We start from the raw sequence: 24,433 nt of genomic DNA, 5'->3' as shown, positions 1-24,433 counted from the left end.
GTTTAGAAGAAAGACTAGTATATGTCTCAACTGACAGCACAAAGCGTTTGGAAGTCCTAATGCTGATTTCCAGAGAACTTTATTTCAATCTATCTTAAGTAGATTACATTTTCAAATTTTGACTTTCTTTTTGCCTAGGTAAGTATCTAATTTCACTTTCAGTTTTCTGTTATATTCGTAACTACAACTGCAGTCTTTCCCTAGCTTTTTCTGATACGTATTTTGCAAACGTCATCTCTCATTGCACAATGAACATGAATTTAAGAATGGTCCAATGGTCAAGCTTTTGTTACCTATGATGAGAAATTATTCAGCATGGACATTTCACATAATTTTGTTTCCAGATATGTTTTACACTTCTCTACTTACTGAAAGGATGGAATGGAGTAAACAAACAAAACCAACAAGCTACTCAAATTCTTTGGATCAGACAATGACTAATTAAGTGTTAGTGTCCATGAAGTGTGTCAAACCAAACAAGGGACGACCGGAGCTAGTTTGCCACACTCTTAAACCTACTTATGAAACATATAACTGGTCATCTTGATAATGGAAAAATAAACAACAAACAACTCATAAAAGTTGGGGGGTACAGATTTTGTTCAACTGAAAGTGCTTGGGCAACTCACAAAGAAATGCAAGCTGATCCTGCAAACTCCTTCATCCAATTAATATTCAAACTCAAGAAAACTATCCAAGCAACTACAATAGGGTCTTGATATAAAGAATGTGATCCTTAAAATTGTACATGTCCTCTACTTAAAAAACCAGAAAAGACCGCACTCATTTTGAGAATCAAGACTTCATTTGATATATGATAATAAGGTGTGCTACATCCCACAGGCCAGCTTCTAGCACTGAATATTTAACTCTCCTTTTTGGCTTGCATTATGAGTTATAAGACCTTTTCCCCAGTATGTGGTTCCCCTGGGACCAGCAACATCTAACACGTCCAAAAGGGATGTTGGCTACACAGGCTCTTGCTTACAGGGAATAAAAGCTCCACTTAAGACTGTTCTATTTCAAAGCATGCACTTTCCATGTTGCCCTCTGAGAAAAAACTAGTGTCACAATCTAGTTAATTGCTATTTACAGGCAATATTATATCAACAGCTTAGTCAGTTTCAATTAATATGAAATAGAATTCAACTGTCCTTCCACCCACTCTCCTAAAAGAATATTAAATATAAACTTAATTTAACAACACTCTGCCAAAATTTAATAATTTCATTAACTGGACTACCTAACACTCTTTTATTACACAACATACTAAATTTTATAAACATAATTTTTGGCGTATGTGTATTTTAATTCAAAACCAGAGTTGGACAGCACAATGCAACAATTGGCAAATCAAAATCTTATCTTGGCTTTTGTAGTAATAGTGTCCAAACAAAAGTAGACATTTACTGGCAACAGCAAACAGCAGAACTCATGTCTTTTTCTTTTCACAATTCACAGTATCATGTTGGCATTTGTTATACATTTCTAAGCACATTTTGACAGCTAAAAATGTCCCACATCATACCTCACGGTAATGGCTGTTTTACATTATATTTTTGTATCTAATCCACTTAAAAAAATGATGATCCAATCATTTTTTGGTACAAAAGAATTCCTTAGAAATTCTGGTAATTAAATCTAACAACCTGGAGAATTCCTTGAGTGTTCTATGATTCTTTTTTCTGTGACCTCATATAGGCAAATTCAAGACAGCTCCTATGCCAGCAGTGTCCAAGTTGCTTCAAGCATACAAGCCATATCAAACAGATTTAAAAGATTATTGTGCTGCTGCTCTGAAGAAGCAAGAATGAGGTGAGACAGAAGTGAATTGCCACACTTTGAGCCCACTGGCTGACCTTCCAACCCTTCCTCAACTTGTTCCTGCACACTCCAAAGCATAAAACTGCCTCCTCTCTTCAAAAACAGTAAAGAAAATGGTGTTGGAATGTAAGAAAACATTATAACAAGAGATAAAGGGAAGCGGCTACTTGCCCTTTCATTTCTTTGTTTTGCATAAGAGATAACTGATTTAACTGGAGTTTGGTCTGAACTAAAGTAATCTTAAATGATACACGATCCTCCTGAGGACTGTGTTTGTTTGAAAACCTTATGCTGTTTTTAACATAACATCTACATGTATTCTATTAGAAAGAAAGCGATGGTTTATCAGGATGTTTGCACCACACTCTTGACAACACTTCTGTTTAAACAGTTTTAATATTTTCCCAATGAAATTTAGCCTTCAGCTAAACAAAGAAAAAAAATTTCTTAAACTTGAAAAAAATGGGCCTACAGAACCTCAAAAGTTCTTGACAAGAACAGTATATGCAGGTGTTCTACCAAATTTACTACAAGCTTTTATTTAAGAAAGAAAGATTAAGTACTTTAAATAAAAATGAACTTTTTAAAAAGGACTGCTTAGCTGTTAAATGTTTGTAGGACAGGTAGGAATCTTTTTGCTTATATAGATGAAGGAAATATCACAGAGAGGCTATGCAGCTGACCTACAAATTTATTTCTATGCATAAATGAGTCATGCAAAATGTACAAGCATGTATGAAAGCTTCCAAATGCAAGTGCAGGGGCTGGGCAAGTGCAGCTCTCATGCTTTGCTAATGATAGCTTATCCCAGATTGTTTATGTAGTGTGCTGAGAGTGTCAACTGATGTGGAGAGCACTGGAAACTTTCAGGCGTAATTAACCTCTGCAGCCTCTTAATGTAGTTTCACCTATAATCCACAGGTCCATATCACAGAAGAGCGAAGAGTTTGTTCAGGCCCAGTTGAAACATTTCACAGAGAACTGACTGATTAAAGCCAGACATACAGACAGTAAAAGAAAAGGAAAACAGAAGAAAAAGAAAATAGTCATGTGGTGCCCATTATCTCTATGTATCAGCTGCAACAGTCCACACTTCTTCTGCGACATCCTGATGCATCAGGGGAGGACTAAGAATAGCTTTGGCTGATATATCCATCTTAGAATGACAGGAACAGGTGAAATTATACCTAAAGACTTCAGGAAATAAAATTTTTTGTCACAATATGGAAAAACCCACAACGGTCGATGTATTCTTCTCTCCCTTCATCAACACACAAGCAAGAGACCTGCATTATGTCACATGCAAACACACAACTACACCAAGTACACTGTTTCCTAAAGTTCTTTAATAAATACAGATCTGTTTCTACCATAGAAAAGATACAAATTCACGAAAAATCATCCTGGTTGCTCAGCTTGCACTATATCCAGAATAAAAGGCAGTTGTCTTTGCTTCTCCTGAAAAAAAAAGTCAGGAAAAACAATGCTTTGCTTGGGGAGGAGCAAGCAAGCGTATTTCTTAATGTTTGTACTAAATCCATTGATTTAGTAGGAGGAATGAAGCTAAGGAAGTAAAGGAAGTAAAGGTAGAGCTCTGCCTGTTCCCTTCTACATGTGGGACAGAGAGAGAATGACCCACAGGAGGTTTCTGCAAGAAAATCAACAATTCTGTGTACCGTGTTAAGCCATTATGGGTATGTGCTGCAATTCTCTAGTATTTCTAATTCAATAACCTCTAGAGACAGAAGCTACCTAAGCACTGGCTGGAAATGTCTACTCCTTCAGTCATACAGGCATCTGTGCCTTGAACCTCAAGTACTGACTTAGGCATTTTATAAACTGTGAAACTTCTTGCCTGGACCAAGAACTTGGACACAGGCCTGTGCAAAACACAACAAAGTCATTCTCTGCCTTTAGCATTATGTCAGTGAAGAGCTTGATTATTTTGGCAAAGAATACTACAACTGTCTTCTGAGCATTTATTTTTTTCTTCCATTATTTTCCTCTTTTGAATTAATAAGCTGTACATGGAACTTTTATAACCAAACATTATTTCGTTTGAAAATATCACTAAATTAATCTCATTTCCCCATAGAAGTAATGGGCTTCAAACAAATTTGCGATTCAACTTTCTAAATAATATGATAAAATTAATTTTTTATATTTCTAAAACAAACAGAGAAACATCTTGTCAAACTTATGATAGAGAAAAAAAATTAATTTGGACAGTTTTCATTATATATTTCTAACTAATTCCCAGAAAATGTCATGCTTCATCTAAACTGACATTACTTTGGACTTTGATTTTGTAAGAAAATGTTTCTCAATATCTATTATTTACTCTATTTGGAAAATGCTTTGGCATTTCAATAGATTTAAGAAAGTGGGGAAAATAAGTTATTTCCCCAAAATATCCATTAACTAACATAGTCCTTTCAAATTTCAAGTGGTTTTATATGCAAATCAATGATATTTACATTTTTGACATTACACAATAAATGCCTTAAATTCACTTTTGTCTACATCACTCATTTGTCTACACCACTGTGTTCTGACCATCAATCTTGACAGAGTACTTCAACCTTTTCAACATTTTGCCCTGTCAAATATACTGTAAACCAGGTCTGGGCCATACTTAGTTTACTAATTGGGCAGAAAGTAGCTGTTATGAAGTGGCAGAAATGAGGTCTGTTTCAGAGGCTTACTAGTTTTGCCAATCTTGGTATTCTTCTTTTAGGTCTGGGACATGGTGCACAGTTCTAGTTTAAGGCCAGGCACCTAGAAGCATCTCTTGAAAGACATGAAATGAAAGCATTACTTCACAAGAAAAGAGTATGTCTAGACAGAGCCAGCCAGAAGATCAACAAGAAATACTTCAAATGAAATTGCTCCAGAAAAGCTGTTAAACCTGGGATTGGAAAACAAGACGTCTATGTTTTCAGGGTGCCACATAGTAATTAAAATGCTCCAACAAGACACATAGCTTATTAGCCTATGTGAATGCTACCTTGCTTTGCATTCAGAACCAACAGGAAGATCACAGAATAACAGAATATTCTGAGTTCAAAGGGACCCACAAGGATCATCAAGTCCAACTGTTAAGTGAATGGCCCATACAGGAATTGAACCCATAACCTGGGTGTTATTAGCACTGTGCTCTGACCCACAGAGCTAAGCTCAGGGTCAGGACAGGGGGCTGTATCTTAGCACACTCTTCTCTGTTTAGTAATGAGCTTAGAGTATTAAATTTAGCAAAGGAAAAGGAGAGAATGCAACTGCCTCCTACATGTACATTTGATAGTAAACTGTAAAGAATAAAGTCTTTGGGTCAATTAAAGACGCTACTTGGGCAAAAGAACTGAAAGGGCAGCTCTGATTATCAAAGAATCGTAGAATCAAGGCTGGAAAAGACCTCCGAGGTCATTGAGTCCAACATTTGACTGAACATCTTGTCAGCTAAACTGTAGCACTAAGTGTGATGTTCTGTCTTTTCATGAACTCTTCCAGGGATGGTGAATTCAGCACCTCCTTGGGCAGCCCATTCCAATGTTTAACAAACATTTCAGAGAAGGAATTCTTCCTGATGTTCTACCTGAGGCCATTTCCTCTTGTCGTGCTGACAGTATTTTGGTTGAAAGTTAAAATTATTCGTAGCCCTTAGAGGACTGAGAGTGTGGAACAGCCTATATCCAAGGAACATGATGAGCAAAGCTACCCAGCGTTGACTGAATTTGTTAAACTTCTCAACAAATTTATAAAATGAACACTGGTCATAACAGGAGCTTTTCTTAAGGTTTCCAGGAGGTTTTATTTGGTCCTCCTTTTCTGTGATTTGACACATTTTTAGTTAACAGACACACAGTTATGAAGTATAACAAATCCCCATGTCAAGGCTGTTCCTGCAACAGAGCTCCCCAATCATCATAAATCACAGAGCAATGCTGTTTCCTTCCTGATCCTGGGACACAACGCCTGCCTGGCTACTTTGAAGTGATCCACTAAAAGCTGATGTTACAAGAAGTGAGGGAAAGATAAGCAAAGATTGTTTTTCATATGGTAAATTCACTGGTAACCTATTACATGGCTTTGCAGAACTTCCCTTTTCTAGAGCAAGAGCCAGAAACCACTTCCCACCTACCCACAGCTCCCAAATAGCCACAGACAGATGTTTGTAGGTGGGAGAGGCCATCTGGGAGTGCCCATCTTGTGGATGACAGTGCATCCTGGAAATGTGGTAAAGAGGCAATTGGTACTGTGCATACTGTTCCACAGAAACTGCCTGCTGGAACTATCCAATAAGAATGGTTCCAATACGGTTTTGCCTTTGAAATTTATGCAGATAATGAGAAGACAGAGTTTCTACAGTAGCTGGAAGGAGCAAAAAATTGAGGAGTTTATTGTACGAATTCAGAGTATTCCTACCTCCTCATTGTATCTTGCAGCACAAAGAATTATTTTTTAATTTCCTTTTGCTTTTTATCCCACAAGTGACCTTTTCCTTTGGCTATTTCAGCTTTCTGCAAAGCTGACATCTGCAACTTTTTCCAGGACTGGCACAACTCATGAAATCAACTGGATATTTACTCCTAGACTAGGTTCTAAGGTGGTATTGTAAGGTGTTGAAATGATACTCTTGATAGAAATTGTGGGAATAAATTGACTACTTTACACTGCCAACTTCAGAGAAACACTAGAAATGTGTAACTGAAATCCTGAGTTTCTGGACTGGGTCAAAACACCATCCTCTCTGTTCAGAGTGTAAATGATTTTGGTAATTTTATTTCAAATGTCACTTTACTTTTTTTTTCCTTTTAGAACATCTCACATCCCCTTTATAAATCATGCCTAAAGGGAAAAAAAATCTATACCAGCCACTCTTTATGCTATTTCCCCAGATGGAGCTTAGCTGTTCTGCAAACACTCCAATGTATTCTTGCTTTAGGTAATATAATTCAGAATGGCTGAAATCTTGTATTTATGCCAGTAAAGCTAAGATGTGTGATTTTGCTTGTGGGAAGATTTGAAATGCTAACATGAGCTGGTGAGATTTAGTAACCTCCAGCTGAGGAGTCAGAACGAGTTGCTGGAGGGCTTCTCCTCTACTCACTTCTGGTAATGATTTCCTGATTGCAACAGTCTCTCTTCAGACCTGTTTCTCCTGTCTTTCTGTAGGCAATTCTCCTTGATTCCTGGGTGAATATCTTTTCTTCTATTACATCTCTCTTAAACATTACCCTACCTATACAAGGTTAACAGTATGAAAAGAAAGCAATTAAAACTATGATTAGAATCCATATGCAAAATCTGCTGGTTTTCGGACTAATTTCAAAAAGACAGACCCTCTACAGGTGGTATCTGTAGTGAGTATTTCAACAGCACTATAAACATATATCTTCCCTGATAATTAACTCAGCTCCCAAAGTCTTCCATAGGATACCGTACGGGTTACACGCAGATCCTAACTTTGCTCATTAAGAACACCTAATTATCAGACATTGCCAACTTTATTTACTCTACTGTCTGATGGGCATTTTTACCAAGAGACAACACTTTCCAAAACCACTGCATTTAAACAGAATTGTCTATTTTCTCTAATTACTTTTGTAGACTTTTCTTCTATATTCTATATCTTTAATTAGTGTTGAATTTGTCATCTAGTCTGTCATACATGTACATCTAGGTTGGAGAAATATTCTGCTATACAAAATGAAGAGTATTTATCTTTTAATTCCCCTTTCTACTAAGAATGAGAACATCATCCTTTGTATTGTGAACACAAAATAATAAACAGAGTAGAATCATCAGTCTATGGATTTACGGTGGAATAAGTTTGAGTGAAGATAAAATAGAGAAAAATACTGATCTTTAAACTCTCTGCCTCGGTCCCTGTCTCCAAAGAAGAGGAAAATAACACAGCCATATTTCAAGTTTGGATTAGGGAATGACTGTAGAGATGAAAAAATCTAATATGGAATAGTGGACCTGGGATCTATAACATATTGTTAGATTTTCTGTAACACATTAGAATTTAAGTACTTGTTACAATTGTTTTTGCTGCAACTCAACAAACTTTCAGCTACTACTACTTATCAAGAGTAACCACGGGGTTATTGTTCTGAATATCACTAAAGTAAAACAGACTGTTAGCCTAACACAGGACTCTTTAATATTGTCTCTTTCTAAAGAACTCTTACCCAGTTGAAAAGTTCACCTTACCATATCAGTTATTTTTGTTTAGAATATATTAACTTTTTGTTCCTAATGGAAGCCAGTTAGAAAAATGAGGGTGAGAGGTTAAACATACATCTGGTCTCCCTATTTAACATAGAGGTTTATCTTTTACATGTTGCTGATGATAATTTAGAAGGGAGGGGGCATAAAGGAAAAGCACATTTGTATATTTTTCTGTTATGAAAACGGCAGCCTCAATTTTTCATTTGACATATGAAACAGCTCTGCCACAAAAGCCTGTGCTTTTCAGCTTTGTGTTTAATTGTTGGAGCCAAGAAAGGGACATGAAGAAACAAGGCAGATTTTACTTGGGCTGGTAGGACCAAGTAGGCTATAGCAAGCATGGCTCTCATTATGCTTAAGTGAATTAGTCTGTTTCCTTTAAAAAAAGGAGGGGGGTAAAAAAGGAGAGATTAACAAGCCACCAAGGACCTGCTGTAAGACTTTGACACTTTTAGTGGCTTGTGACAAATGACTTGTGAGTATTAGCTCTCCTTCAGAATCAGAAAACAAATCTACCATTTGGATAAGGAATGCAAAAAAAAAAAAAAAAAAAAGAAGAAGGAAAAAAAATAGCAACAGCAACAAACTGTGCTACAAGGTCATGCTGACTAGGACTCATTACCAGCAGAACAAGAGAACTGAAGAACAGATAAGTTCTTTAACTGACATAAACTCTGAAATTGTTATTAGATGTCTAGAAGTCTCTCACATTTGTCATTCTTTTCTAGGTAAAGCATCTGTTACAGTCCTTCTGAAGGTATTCATGTGTTCAAATACTGCAACCATGGCAGATATTTCTACTTACTCTCAAGAGGTGTCTTGGGCCTGGGATCAACTTAGAGGCTCTCCTCTGGACTCATTCCAAGACCTAAATCTCTTTCTTGTGCTGGGGCAAAATATAAGTGTGCTCTTCAGTCAGGCCTCTACAGATTCTTTGGAAACTTCATCTTACGTGCTACATTAGTTGCATTGTCCTGCAATCTACCTTTGCATTGTTAGTAGATCTGTAAAAGGAGGTATTTTGCACATAGAACTTCTATAGCTTAGCACACAAAACACATCTGTAAATGAAGAGTTTATATATACAAATATATATATATATATTCATAACTGGCTCTTTGGAAAGCAGAAACATTCTGAAACCTCCATGAAAAAATATTTAGTTGAAAACCCAACAGTAAAAGTACTAGAAAATGCCAGACTGCAATTGACTCAAACACAGAAACTAAGTTCCCTTCCCCATTATGGGTTTAATGAAAAGAGTCTGGTAACCTCATCTAGAACTTCTTGCATGAAGCACAAAGTAATAGAGAGAATTATTGTTTTTATCTACTGTTTTTTCTGCTAATCATTAGATACTTTTTGAGTCTGCACTGCTGTGTGAGCACGTGTATGTACACCTCACATCTGTGACCCCATTTTAAAGATTTTGAACTGTGATTAAGGTTTGGAGGTCCCTGGATTAGAGACCTGACTCCACTTCCTCCAGTGACAATTTTTTATAGCATTATTGAACTTAATAGTTCAGATGGCACTAAAGTTCTTCAGGAATATAAGCACTGTGTTTTGGTTTTTTTTAAATTTCATTTTGGGTGAAAGAGTTATTATGAGTCAGTCTGTACTGAAAAGCTGTATCAGTCTTTATGATGTCCTTACTACAATTGGAAACAAAAAGGCTATGTCTTGCTGAACTTTATGGTCTACTGTGTACATGTATAAAACTAATGAAACCAAAAAAAGGAAGAGTTCTGTAGAAAAATTAATATAGATATTTTACAATAGTGTTTGTCTCTAAATACTCATCTTTGCAAAATGTTTCCTGTTTCATAAACAGAATCAGCTGTAAGCAGAGTCCACAAATGCATGTGTGGCAGAACTAAAGGAATAAAGCAAGCATGGTGAATTTTGAGCAAATCTGGGTAATGCTTTGAGGAATTATTTGGTGTGTGGTCTGAGGCAAGAAGCCACAGAGAGGCGGAAGTTAATCTTATGTACTCCCCAGCTGCAGATATGTCTTTTTGAGAGCTGACTGCAGCAGGAGAAACTGAAGAAATGACCAAGAGACCAGATTAATTCCACATGAGCCAAGTGTCAGCCTCATTATAAGTGTTTTCACTAAAGTTGAAAAGACTTTAGCTTGGATGGCTGTCATTTCAAAGCAAAATTGTGACATGTAAAAGTAATTGTAATAAATTAAACTGAAAGAATAATGTCTGTGACACTAAAGGGGAAGTATCAATAATTTAAAAGATGGTAGAAAAAAAATAAAACGCGAACAAATAATTCTAGTAGATTAACTCCAGTACATTGACAGCATTTCGGGGAACTTAAGGAACTTCCAGAAATATTTAATACATTAATAAAATAAATATTAGGAGGATATCATGCTCAAATTTCTTTTACTGATAGGCCTGATCCTTGAGCTGAAACACCCTAATGTTCACACCTTCAAAGCAAAAGAAATTTTAACATTGCTTGTGATTATAATGTTCGTGCGGTGGAACAAGATCTAGAGCTCAGTTTGACAGGACAGATCCAGTATGTGCCTCCACTCATGCTATTTGGTTAGGAGCTATGTGGACATTAATTTTTGTTCTATGCTATGCAAAAAAATCTGTTGGGTAATCTTGACAGAATGCTTGCAAGAAGGGTTATAGAGCAATTTTTTTTTTAAACTTCTTTCCTGTTGACAGACAAAAATACCTTAGTCTGACAGAATTAAGAAGTAGCCTATAGGAAGACAAAACTGCCCTTACTATTCCTTATATCCAAACCTTTCAGTGAAGAGGATGATTACCCTCTGGGTGGTTTTTTTTTTTCCTGGCACACATCACAGTGTTACTGGTGTGTTTCACAAATAATTGGCTTTCATAACACCCTTCCTCATACAGAAGTATTGCTAACCTCATTTTATAGGCAGCAAAGAGCCAAGGAGAAATTAGACTCAAATACTCTTAGAAATTTTTATGTACAGTGGATGACAAACATATAGGACCTATTATTTCCTAATACTTTACAGCATTTCTTACACTCAAAGACTGATTCATGTAGACTATCCTTGTGCCAAGTTGTCCAGTCTTGTATCCTCTCCCCTGAAGCAGATTCCTCCTCTATGCTACCTGACAATCACCATGAGGACCGTGAGGAACTCCAAAGAGTCCCTCAGCTTCCTTTATTCCCTCAGTATCTTCACAGCACATGGTGAAGGACAATCATTCCCACAATCTTACATCACCACTCCAGCCCCTATCTGTTTCAGTCCAGTTTTGAGACAAAAATCCACCATGGTCATTAAGAATCTCTCTAATGTTCAAATACCCTGCAACCACTTCTATAAAGCAAGATGGTTGATCTTTTCTTTGCCAACCAAACTCAACTGAGTAGCTGCTCTGTGAGGTATATCATTCAGATAAAAAACATTTTATCATCCAAAGCCCTACAGCAAGGTATTTTACACACTACATTTACTGACAATAATCTTTCTGCCTTCCATAGAGTGTTCTTAAAATATTTTCAGTATGTCAGTGCATTCAGTCTTGTAGCTCCTTAATATAAAATAATCATCAGCTTTGAAGTAATCAGCAGTCACTATTTTTGACTGGTTTATGTCATGAGTAAAGGAAGTACCAAGTAATAACTAATACAGAGTTGCTATGTAGTTTAAATGCCATGGGATGTATAGGCTGGGTTCCAGTTGCCACTTCTCCAGATATTCAGACACAGGAAGCTGTGAATGAAATGGTCTGTTCCTAGCACCTGGAGCACTGATCTTTTTTTTTTTTTTTTTAGCCTTGTCACCTTTTCCCTGTCCTGCAGTATTTCCCATCATGTGCTGGCAATAGGAAACATCATCATTTCCAGGGTGGATCAAATCACCAGTCTGCATGATTTCAGCATCTCCCTCCATCATTCTTGGCCTCAGACTAGGGCTGCTGAAAAAGGAAAATCCAAGAGAAGCAGCAAAACTGCTTACATTGATTCTACTTTTAAGCCTCAGAAAGGGCATAACTTTTACCTCCCAGTACTTACCTTACTGAATCTTCTATTAGCTGCTTAAGTGGTATAAACAACTCATTGGACTAAGAAGTGAGTCATTCCTTATGTGTGCTCATGAGTGTTTGGAAGCAGAGGTCATGCTGCTTTATCAATAAAAGCTATCAGACATGACATTAAATGTGACCATTCATAAGAACTGTACTTGCTCGTGCTTTCATCAGCATCCTCACCTCTAAGAAGCTGCAACAGTCATAATTTCCTTCCATTTCTTACATGCTACTTGCTTTCTAAGGTATTTCTGCCAGAACTAGTGAAGCGAAAATTTAAAGAGCTTGCAATGGTCTGAATGTCAGAACGGCCAGTGAAACTAGGTTTGTGACAATTTTCTGCTCCAGTTTACACATGGTGGTGCCTTGACTCAGCCCTTCAGCCAAAGTATGAATTATTCACCCATCTACTTGTAAGGGTAACACCAAAACCACACATGTATCTTGTATGGCAGGTTATCTTTTCAGCATCAGAAGAGACAGAGTAACCAGGCCTAGACACCGAAGCAGGTTAACAGACAGCAACCCCAGCTTGGATGATGAGGTAGGCTCTAGACTCTTCTTCTTCTTTTCATGTTACCATTAGTTTTGCAGTTACAGATCCTCAGTGAGCACAGAATTTCTGTGTTGCAGTTATTAGCACTAGTGTTTTGACAAGGGAAAGGTGTCCTGTCATCAGAATGTGAACCACATGCACCATCCTGCTTCCTCTGAGACAGGGCAGAGGGGCAGAGTCATGAGCCCAGGTTACAGTTCAGGGGAAGGTTTTCATTAGCTTGTCTCCAAGGGAAACGTGCCACAGGTACTAAGATAATTCATGTGGATAAGAGAGGTACTTCCAGATCAACTTCCAGATTGCCCTGTGCGGGATCAGAAGCTGGACACAATAGTTGTTGTGAGATCCTTCCAACTCAGGATATTATACAGTTCTATGGCTTTATGACATGGTTTATAAATTTGGTGTTTACACTCAGGAAAAAACATAGAGAAAAAGTAAGTCTCTGGGAAATAAATGAGAAAAAAACTTTGGTCTGTTAAAGTTGAAAGATTGCTTCAGAGAACATCAGAAGCTTTAGCATCCCCTAAAATGTAATAAAAAAATTGTGAAGACACTAAACCTGCAGTCCTGTAAAATGTTAATCATGTTAAATGCAGTCATCTCCTATTCCATTACAGAGCACACATTTTCCCTTGCTCATTGTAGCACCAAATTTGTAACTATGTAGCTGCTTCAAATCTTAATGATGACCTCTCAAAATATGAAATATTTGATAACACTAAACATACCAGCAACCAAACAAAACATCCTATTCCACCCTATTCTATTCTCCAAAAATCAAACCACTTGGAATTCTAGGATACCTTGGTATCCTTCAGGTATTTGTTTCTCTTAACAAATATAGTGCATAGTATTAGAATAGTGAAAAATTTAAGAAAACCAACCAAACAAAACCCCAACTCTTTTTTTTTTCTTTAATACAGAACTTGCAGCTTTTTCAAATAGTTTATTGCTTTCAAGGGCCAATTCACCCACCCTTTTGCTTGCAAGTTGTCCATACTGAATTTGATATTAAGAATAAAGCAAGTTATTAATCCTCTTGAAGAGGATAAAATGTAGAAGAAAACCCTAGAGCAGGTACCAAATAGTACCTAATATCTACAGAATAGGATCAGAGAAGACACAATGAAATTGGGAGTGGAAAGTTCGTACCCTAACACACTTTTATACAAATTCAAAAGGTACCTTATTGTCTTCATAGCTTCAGTCTGTGAGCAAACAGATGTTACAACAAGATCAGACAACACAATTCAACATCACTGGCAGTTCACAGCTGCCAAAAGGGGTCAGCCATGCTCCCCCTCTCCCCACTTCTCTCCCACTCATGACATATGCTGCCCCTATTTCTTTCTTGTCATCCTTTCTAGTACTGATCTGGTACTTGTCACACGTCCCACCCACTTCCTCTAATGCGGGCACAATATCATTGATTTATACCCAGCCTCCACTTAGCACTGTGCCTTAATTCCAATTAAATAACATCCTGAACGATTCCAAAATGCTTCAGCATTCCCTCCCCAACTCCCACACATGCTGACTACAGCTGCACAGCTGTGTGTCAGGAACCTAAAAGAAAACGCACATTTCATTTATTTCTATGCAATGTTCGAACATCTAGTATCAGTGGCAGAAGAAAGAAGAGCAATGAGACTCCTCACAATTCCCCCTCTGCAACCCCCTCATTTTCACTTCTGCTCCCCATGAAGGAAGACGAGTCAGGAACTGCAAAAACCAACTAAACTTACTGTCCTTCACATATGCTTTCCACCATGAAAGGAGCAGGCATCATATTGCTTTCCTAAATCTAGATTTATGAAAGATCTTTATTTTTATATAACATTCATAATAATTCATTTTTCTACTATCTGTAACCTTTTATTCTCTTGCACAACACCAAAAATTATGGAAGAGGGGAAAGAGAAAAGAAATAAAACTTTTTGTTGTAATTTTAACATTTCCTTTTTTCTTGAAAGTCAGCTTCAATGTGTGTGAAAATTCCTCTTTAACTGTAGAAGATATACACTACTGACAGATTATTTAGAGGTAAATGTGAAAGGGGACAGGCTAATAATTCTTTAGGCTAACTATAAAATAGGGAATGCTTTACAGCTGACATTGTGAGTATATCAACCCAGTAATTGGATGCACGTGTTAGTAGCAGTAAAAAGGCACTGTCCAGTTGTCCACCTTACATGGGAATCTACTTTGAGTGTATTCTTTGATTTACTGTTGCAATTAGAACTGAATGTTCAAAGAAAGAACACAAGTGACCTAATTTAAAAACAGTGCCTTTAAAGCCACTATTTAGTATGAGACTTGGCTTACTCGTAACCATTTCTTTCCCCTGCAACTTCCATTTGTTGCACTGTACTCACAAAGCACCAAAATCAATTTTATCAATCTGCACAACTAATGAATTCAGTTTTAAAATCCATTCAGTGATTAAAGATTTAGCCACTTCCTCCTAACTCATACTCTTGAAGATTTTAATTCTCTTCATAAACACAGAGAGCTTTCCCAGGGTGACTTTTCAAAACTTCATGAAACACTGTTTCCTGTCTCCTTTTTACTATGTTGTCACCAACAGAGATGTTTTACAACAAATTGGCACAAGAAACAGAAGCAATTAGGGGAGCTAGGAAAGGATCCTTCTAGTTAACAGAACCAACGTTGCGAGCACCATTGACTACTTTTCCATGTTAAAGAATCTGAGCAATGGAAGGATGCAAGACAGCAAAATATCACATCAGAATAAATTGTCAAAGCAAAAGAAAGGAAATTTGTTTGACAGGTACACACAGTTAGACTGGTGGCACTAATACACCTACCAACTGGGAAACAAACATGTGCTAAGGTTAACTAAACCTGTCCTCCAGTTCTGATCTGGTAGATTGGTATCCACAGCCCAAAGCAAGCAAGGGTTACTTTTCCATGCAGCCTCATCAAGCTGACACTGGTTGGCAATGCTGATACACAAACTATTGGTGTTGTTCCAAGTGATGAAGAGGTGATTAGGTGATAAACCCCAGAATATTAGAATAAGGTAGTTCAGTGATGCATGCAATTGCAAGCAGTAGAAGCAAGTGTTTAAAATGAGCAAACTGAAATTTCAACTTTGTGCTACTTCAGGGAACAAGAGACTGTAAGAGCTTGATTCAGAAAGCTCTCCACAAAACAGGAAACAATGTTTTGTTATGGCATATCAATGTCAAGAAGGGAGCATATAAGAAATCCCAAGCTGACCACATAATTTCTCTGCTTTGTTGACACTATTCCTATCAGCCCAAATACTAAGCCTAAAACCAGAAAATGACATTATTTACATATACATTTTTTTCCTATTTAGAATCTCCCTTGTGCAATTATATTACTTTTTCAGAGGAGGAGTCAGCAATCCACACCACATGAGTTGTTGCTCTATGTTCATACAGGTACCTGTAATTTTTAACTTAAGACACTTGTTAACAAGATTTGCACATAGAAAGGTTTTTCTTTTTTTAAAATGAAAGGCTCTCTTCAATAAATGAATACTCCCCTACTGCAGGATCTGATCTGATTCTCATTTGAAGTGAAAAGGCCCCTATTCACACACAGTTCAAAGACATCTGAAAGTCATCTTAAAATGCCTTATTTCAAAACAGAGGATCTTATCCTATGAGTGAATGCATCCAAGATGTTTCAGAAGTGTAAGCACATTCTATAGTGCTCACTCAGCTAATGCCATCTTCAAGGGAAGTTTTGACCGAGCCACTACCTGTGAACCCTCCCATTAAAACAGAAGCATGGCATCTATAAACCTGTATGCCCCTTGTTTTCTTTCTTCTGGGATTTTAAGAACAAACTTCCAGTTGCTCCTAACTCTTTCAATTTTTTTTTTCGAAGTGGCTATAAGTTAGATTTATGAAGACAAAAAGACTTCTTACAACTGTGTATTTTGAAAAGATTTATGACAGGGCTACAGTATCAGCATGGAGGGTCCACAAGGCAGGAATGCAGTAACGGTAACAGGAGAGTGTCATGTAGACATTAAATAGTACAATTCTTTCCACATTCATAAATCCTAAGTGCCTATGGTTTTATACTGCTGGTTATAAATTATATAACTGAGTCCTACAGACAATTAAAAAAAAAAAAGAAAGAAAAAACTGAAAGTGAGAAATCATGACCTTAACAACATATACATTTCACAGTAAGGAACCTATGTTTCAAATTACTTCACTCATTATAATTTGCTATTTTAAGTATTTTGATTGATAAAGCCATAAAACAGAACTCTTTGGAGAGTAAATCAACAAAACATTAATCAGTCTTCAGAAAAGCAGTGAAAAGCTCTCACATTAATTTACAAACACGTACGATAAAGAGTCAATAATCCCAAACAGTTACTTTAAAAAATATACAGTAGCAAAAGAATGTATTTTACCAATTATTCTAATCTGCTTGGAGCTTCATAACTGATGTTAAGGTACCTATGGCACTTTATTTTTTTCCTGCACCTGAGGTATGATGAAAAAAATGAGTATCAAACGAAGTTTACTCTAGCAAAACACATTTAATGCTATTTTTCTGCATATAGCCCAATCTATAATACAAATCTCTATTTATATATCATGTATATATGGGCACAATTAAAATCCTCATTAGTAATGTTCAGCATTTCTAGTAGTTAAGAGTGGTTGTTTACAATCTTTTGGGCTAAAGAATGAGGCTCAAAACTTTCTTGCTCTCACTCACTATGTTGTTAAGCTTATCCCACGCTAACTAAAGCAAAACCAAAGTCTATCAGGGACTTCGAGAGTCCTTAGTGCTTTGTAAAAAAGATAATTGAATAGTCAGAAGAAAAGCCCGTAATAGGTTAGCTTGTGGGAAGTACCTAATTATTTCTTGCTAGCTCCTCTGACATACACTTTTATTCTGCAATGGAGTGCCTTTGCTTGAATTAGTCCCCTTAGGTTGGTCAGAACGCAAATTAATAGAATATCTGCTGGTGCAAGCCCTTTTGGCTTTGCTCAAACTAAATCCGCTTATACAGTTGAGGATGCAGACCCTTCCTGTCCAACTCGTTGGAGCAGAGGTGACACCAGGCAGTGGCTGTGCCGCCATCTACTGTAGGTTTTGAACAGCACTGCTTGGTCCAAAGCCCGCAGTAATCCCTCCAGCAATTCTTCCCACTCATCCTCAGGCTCAGTGACACAGACTGCACTCCCTAAACACGTACCTAAGCAAGGGCCTGATCCTGCAATCTTTGCTCAGGTAGAACTCCCTCCACAGACTGCAGGTTAACTGCTACTAACGAAGTATCGTGTATTTTGTTATTGTTCTTCAACTAATAAGGTCTGTCCTGCAAATTTGAAGTTTGTGTGCTTTATAGTACTGTGAACATTTGCCTTAGAAGTCAGCTGAAAAGTGTGTAGCACTGAGACGTACGTTCAAGTTTTCTTGAACCAGTTTATCATATATCATGTAGCTTTAATGCATGCCATCCATTAATCCCAGAGTTTCTCTATCTTAATCAAAAGAACTGTCTGTGTGAGAGCAAAATCAGAATCTGCACACACACACAGTTCCCTTCCAATTTTAATATATGGCATAAACTTCTCTTGGTGATCCCATAGCTCAAGCAATAGTGAAAGCTTTTGTAATTGCTCTTTGGAGGATTTTTGGATTTGTTTTTCCCCCAGCTAGTATATAAGCCTCCAGAAAACACTACAGCTGTCTTTATTTGTGCTTGCAAATGACTCTGTCAAGAACATGGGCAAGGGACTTCACAGCTGTGATGCTGCAGGACAAGGTAGTAGTTGTATTTTGAGGACCAACTTCCAGATGTAAGGAACAATAAAATAAAGAGTCCTGCATCTATCTAGTGACAGACACCCTCCAGTTATGCCAAGTGCTTCAAGTTCCACCAGTGTTCTGATACAACAGTCAGGAGACACCTGGTAGTCTACAGGTAGAAAAAGGATGATGGAATAGTTCCAAGGATTCAAGCTGAAATACAGCTGCCAGAGTAAACTTTAATTTAGTGCACTCTACACAATATTTATAGAGCAAATCTATGAATGTTGCTTGAGCCATTTAATGGCTGGAGACTAAATTCTGTTTTCTGATGTTTATTCTGCCTTTCTTCAACTGTTCTTTTTACTTGACAGTGCTTAATTGGCAGTGAGCCATGAAAGCTGTTGTCTAATCACACAACATATCACAATCTTACAGACCTACTGATAAGGCTTTACTGCAGCATAAATGGATTTTAAACATTAGCATATGGGAAAATTAGCCTCCAAATTAGAATATTTCAGTCTTGTGCACCAATAGTCACATATTTGTTTAGGAAAACATGGTTTCGGAAAGAGAAACTAATTTTAGAGATTAAATAGCCTGTAATTTAAACAGACTACGATTTAGTGGCCTGTCTGGCTAACTCTATGCATGGCAGAAATCTATTCACATGTAATTGCTTATTTCAGACCATATGAAAGATACAGTATCTTTGCATGGAATCAGTCCAGCTGGGGAGAATAGCAGTATTATGACAGCACTGCTGCATGTGATGCTATGAAAAACATAGATTTAGTGAATTCACTTACAACATGTTGCTACACAAACAGCCTTGAATAAAGGCACAATAAATATATTTTTAAATGGTCTCAGACTGTTTTTACAGAAAACAAAATTTCACACTGCATATTACAATGACTATTAATCAACAACACAGAACTCTGACTTCTGTCAACTGGATGGTAATTGTTTTGTACTGGAGGATGTGCACTAGGTCTGCCTTTGTGATGTAAATGCAGTAGGGAAGCTACAGGTTTTAAGATGACAGCAGTCCTTTCTTCACTGCACATCATCTTCAGTGATAGGATACAATTATGTATAAAAAAGGCATTGTTTTGCTTTTATATGAAACAAATGACATTCTCCTCTCTTTCAGCAGACACTCTGCAGATGTGAGAATAACCATGACATCACTGAGAAGGCCAACTCTTTTTCTGTTGCACTGACTGGAAAACCAGGACACAACATGCACAACCCCTCCCATAGTTGCAGGGGGTTTTTCTTGCATGTAGCCTGAAAAGGTACAAGGATGTCTGTGTGCATTTCAGTGTACTCTACCTCTTCTTGGCAAGATTTTGCAAAAGTTCAAGCATGTGAACAAGATTACCCACTGAGCAACTCTGCTGGCTAAGTGGGACTGCCCAGATGCGTAGTTTCTTCCCTGAGTACAGTGCTGTCAGAGTGGGCACCTTACCCTTTTTGGCAGCAGTGTTCTACATAGAATGGTTTGGTGGTCTCAGAGATGCACACAAAGCTTTCAGAATCCCATCTTACGGGTGCCATTCTCCTCCAAATCCAAAGGTAATCTAAGAAACGTAGTTCTAGGACCTCATTCCACACAAATTCATCAAAGTTAAGCCTACCTCACAGCTCTGTTTTTAAAGAATTTGCTGTTCTATGAAATACAGAAAGGGAGGTGGTAAGATTCAGCTGCTTTGACATCTAAAGCATTTACAAACATTAGAGTGCATGATAAACCATGAAGTTGCAAGGTGGAGCAAGTGAAGCAGCAACATATGATACTCCAGTCCCTTTCTCACTGTTTGTAAGGTTATATTATGAGTATTTACTAGAAATACAGCTGAATTAACAGCAATATCTATCATGGCAACCTGCTGAAATACTCCATATTTTATACATTACCCAACAAGGGATCTGCTTAATTCACTTTCAGTTGTTTTAATTTAACAGCAGATTTATTCCAGGTTTATCTGAATTTATGTAAAACAACACAAGAACCAAAATGTGGTTCTTTACCACAAAGGAAAGTCTGAGATTTCCTCGAGTTGCATAACAGAGCTTACTTTCTCAGCATGTTTCTATAGTGAGACATAGTCACTTAAGATTTTCAAGAGAAAGCAATATATTGTGATTTAGTACAGTTCAATTTGAGATTGCACAGGCAGAAAAACCAAGTAAAGGTTACATTTCTAGCACTAACAGCCAAAAATACATTACCAGAAGCATGCTATTACTAAGCGTCTAATTAGTTCTAGAGAAAAGTTCGAAACTTCAGCTGTGGAGACTGCCATATGACTTTTGCTCTGAAATAATTTATTAAAAAAAAAAAAAAGAAGAAAGAAAGAGGGACAAGGACAATGAAACGCGTGTGAGGTCTGTGGGAAGGCAGCCCCAGATGTTTACAATGGAGCGAGTAGCGGTATAGCGTCGCTGCAGCCCGGCACTGGCGGGGCGCAGCACGGCACCGCCTCCGCCACACCGCGGGCGGCAGCGCGGCCGCGCACCGGCTCCCAGCGCCGCCGGGCACCCCTGCTGCGGAGAGCGCACCCGGGCAAGACCTCGGCCCTCAGGAATAAACACCCCTGCTCCAGGAGCGGGGAGCAGGGAGCGCGGAGCGGGCGGCTCGGGGACAGAAGCGCGCACGGGCAATCGATTAATTGTTCCAATGCAGCGCTCTCGTCAAGGCACTCTAATGACAAGAGATAATGATTTTCAGATTCAGGAGACAATGTCCCCCCACACACTCCGCGCCACTTCCTTGCAAATCTTTCTAATTTGCTCCTCTGCTAGGCGAAGAAACAAACGGTGCTCGGCAAGGCCATTTGCAAAACAAATGTAACCGGAGAGATTCGCAGATGCGGGCTGGCGGGCAGCGGCGTCCCCGAGGAGCCGAGCTGAGCCCACCCGACCCTGCCCTGCGCCCCCTCCCCTCCGCGGCGCCACCTCTCCCTTCCCTTCCCTCCCCGGCCGGGGGCTCGGGCGCTCGGGACCGGGGCAGCCGCGCCCGGGAGCGCAGCGGCCGCTGCTCGGCGGAGCGACGGCAGAGCCGTACTTACTGAAGGGGCAGTTCTCCTTCTTGGTGCCGCTGACCTTGCCGTTCTTCTCGATCTTGAGAAAGTATTTGTTGTAAGAGTAGAGCTTCCTCTTGCGCACGTCTCCTTGGAGGTGATTGTAGCTCCGCACGTGTCTCCCCGCACTGGAAGGAGAGGAGAAGGACGAGGGGAAGGAGGAGGATGATGAAGAAGAGGAGTTGGTGGCCTCCGGGGACAGCATGTCCTGGCCGAGGTCATGGCAGGTGACAGGCACAGAAGACACCAAGAAGACCAGCAGCAAGCAGCAACAAGGCAGGTGGGAAAAGGCTGAGGCACCATTTGTCAGTATCCATTTGCACATTGTACTGAAACTCTGGGCGCTGGAAAATGTCTTATCAAATGAAACATACTGGAAGGGTAAAACCTGGTAAAAGGCAAGTGGAGAGACGGTGGTTGCTGCTTCTGGTTAGATTCCTCTGAGCTCTGATCTGGCCTGAAGTAAGTGCACCAACATCCATAACTCAGGGGACAAATCGCCTCAGAAGTTGCTGCCTTTTAATCCTTCGAGTCCTCCCTCAGAAAAAAAGAGCTGCTGGTTGTTGGTTTGTTTTGGTTTTTTTTTAGGTGGGGGGGTTGCTGTGGTTAATCCTCTTTCCTTTTTCCCTTCCCCACCCCCCCACATGCATACACACTCCCCAACCTGGTTTGAGACTTTCCAGTAGTTATTTTGTTCTCTTCCTCACTCCTTTCTTCACCATCTTAGATGCAGAAAGGTCTGAAAAATAGATGACAGCAAAGTCAATGACAACAACAAAAATAACAACTAAGATAAATAATAACCAGCAGATAGGGGTGCTGGAGTGAATTTTTCACACATACACCTTTACACACACACGCACTCACACTTTGTGGCTTTGCACCTTCTTCTGATCCCCACCCTCTTGCCTTTTTGCAAATCCCAAACCAGTTGCACAACTCGTCCTTTTCTCACTGACAACCCCAGAGGAGGAAGTTTCTTTGTTTTGCTTTGAATTCTCCAGAACAGTATTAAAAAAAAAATCCCGAGAGAAAGAGAGAGGGAGAAATCCCAACTTGTCCCCCCGCCCTTCCTTTCCGTTCCTTTCCCTCCCCCTTTGGTTGTAAACAGGTTGGAAGCTGTAGCCTAAATGTCAGCGATTACAAGTCAGAGGTGGGATGTGCCTCTGGTGGTCAGCCCTTATTTGCAGGGGGTCAGGCAGCGGTGGGACATCTGAAACCTTTTTGCAGCTGGAACGAGCGGTGCCTGCTGCGGAGGCAGCCCCGGGAGCTGCCCTCGCTTCCTCCCGGGCTGCGGCGGCCGTGGCAGCCGCCGCCTTCGGCTGGCTGCTAATTGCTCCTAAGGCGTCCTTCTCGGAGCGCCGGCCACCAGCATGGCTTAGAGACTCATGCTTTACTAATTTCCCTGTCTTCCAAGTTGAACCAATCCCCTCCAGGGCGGCTTCCCTCCCCCTTCACTCTTCCCCCACTCTCCCTCCCTCCCCCCAGAAAAGCCCCCCAACCAACTAACCTTCTCCCCTAAACCTCCCCTCTGCAAACTAACAAAAACCAATCCCCCAAAACCCCAATTTATTTTCTAGCAGAGGGTTTTATTTTATTTTTTTTGGCAGAGAAGTGATTGAGAAAGCCACCTGGAGCTTGTTGCCTGCTAGATCTCCCCCTCCCCCCCCCCGCTGGAGGAGGGGTTGGGTGGAGAGGTTGGAAAGGAGTATACTACAGGCAGACCCTGGAACAGCAGATTATATGCTGGTCAGAGAGAGTAAAAAGGGAAGAGACATAATTAGCTCCTTTTCCTTCTTCTCTGCCAGCTTCCATGGAGGTCTTTCTCCCTCCTTCAATGAATCACTGATTTCTCGCTTCCGTTGCTGAAATAAAAAGTTCACACTTTAGCCTGCTCTTCCTTTTAAGCCTCTCAAGATTTATTGTGTCTCTTTCCCCACCCTCACTCTCCTTGTCTCAAAAGAAATCAGGGCCCTAAATGACCATTTTCTAATTGCTAACATGAGTCGTTTACTGAATCACGCATCTGACTTCAGAGCAAAAGGGATTTTATTGGCATTGCAAAGGTTTCCCCATAAAATCTGCCTGAATATTTTTCTGTCTTTTTAATTTTTTTTTAAACTAATGCAGTTTCCCTTGCCAGAAAGGAACAATTTTTCCATTTTCAAGGCTATTTTAAGCAATTTTTCAAGCCATTATTTTCCTGGAGGGGCATATGTTGTTGCTTTTTCCTATGATTGCATCTCTTCTAGTGGATGTATCATTTCACATACTGAATGTTATGACAGATTCATATTTCTAGCCCATCACTGACCTGTCAACTTTCCCAGTAATTAACAAACATGTTCCATATGACGTATTATCTTTTAACACCAGAATAAAGCATCAGGAACTGACAGGATATGGCCAGCGTGCAATATATTATATTTAAATCAGTGTTCAGCATTGTTAAATACCTGTTTTGGAACACAAGTGGATGGATCATTTGCTAAGAGAATGGAGAATCAGAGAAATAGGCACAGAAACACAGTGAGTAGCTCAATAAGAAAACCCAAAACTTCTTTGAAATAGAGGCCGTTAAATAATTCAGATCAGTGGAATTTCATGGAAAACCTCCTATGCTATTCCATTTGGCATTTGGAGTAAATTTTAGTTTAAACAACAGAAAATGCAGGAAAGAACAAACCGTTCTAAAATTAGACAGATTCATTAGATTAGGATGTTAAATATATTGTTAACTTCACAACAGAAATTTGAAATTATTTTGTCCAATTATGGTGTTTATTCTGGAGAGAGTTGGTTCCTAAATTTATGTGTTCAGCTGCTGGGGGTGACATTTAAACAGCCTTAGAAATGAAACCATTAACTGTTAGAATCAATATGTTTTACAACGTTGTTTATGGTAC

At 39.0% G+C, this 24,433-nt stretch overlaps 1 protein-coding gene across 3 annotated transcripts in view; it reads right to left on the bottom strand.

Moving 5' to 3' along the window:
- The window catches only part of FGF10 (fibroblast growth factor 10), a 61,964-nt gene extending 39,051 nt beyond the window's left edge, over window positions 1-22,913 (bottom strand). The window contains exons 1-2 of one of the 3 annotated variants that reach the window (XM_032096816.1): window positions 22,748-22,913; window positions 21,516-22,266 (exon numbers count right to left, since the gene is read on the bottom strand). In XM_032096816.1, the coding sequence (XP_031952707.1) occupies window positions 21,516-21,852 (337 nt within the window). In that variant the 5' untranslated portion in view covers window positions 21,853-22,266; window positions 22,748-22,913. Of the gene's footprint in view, window positions 1-21,515; window positions 22,267-22,394; window positions 22,600-22,671; window positions 22,689-22,747 lie in introns of those variants that run through there. The other 2 variants (XM_032096817.1, XM_032096815.1) reach the window with 2 other exon arrangements.
- Between the last annotated feature and the right edge of the window lie 1,520 nt (window positions 22,914-24,433).

This window comes from Corvus moneduloides, chromosome Z (genome assembly GCF_009650955.1).
Source record: "Corvus moneduloides isolate bCorMon1 chromosome Z, bCorMon1.pri, whole genome shotgun sequence".
NCBI classification, from domain to species: Eukaryota; Metazoa; Chordata; class Aves; order Passeriformes; family Corvidae; genus Corvus; species Corvus moneduloides.
This window is presented reverse-complemented; position numbering and strand designations above follow the sequence as displayed.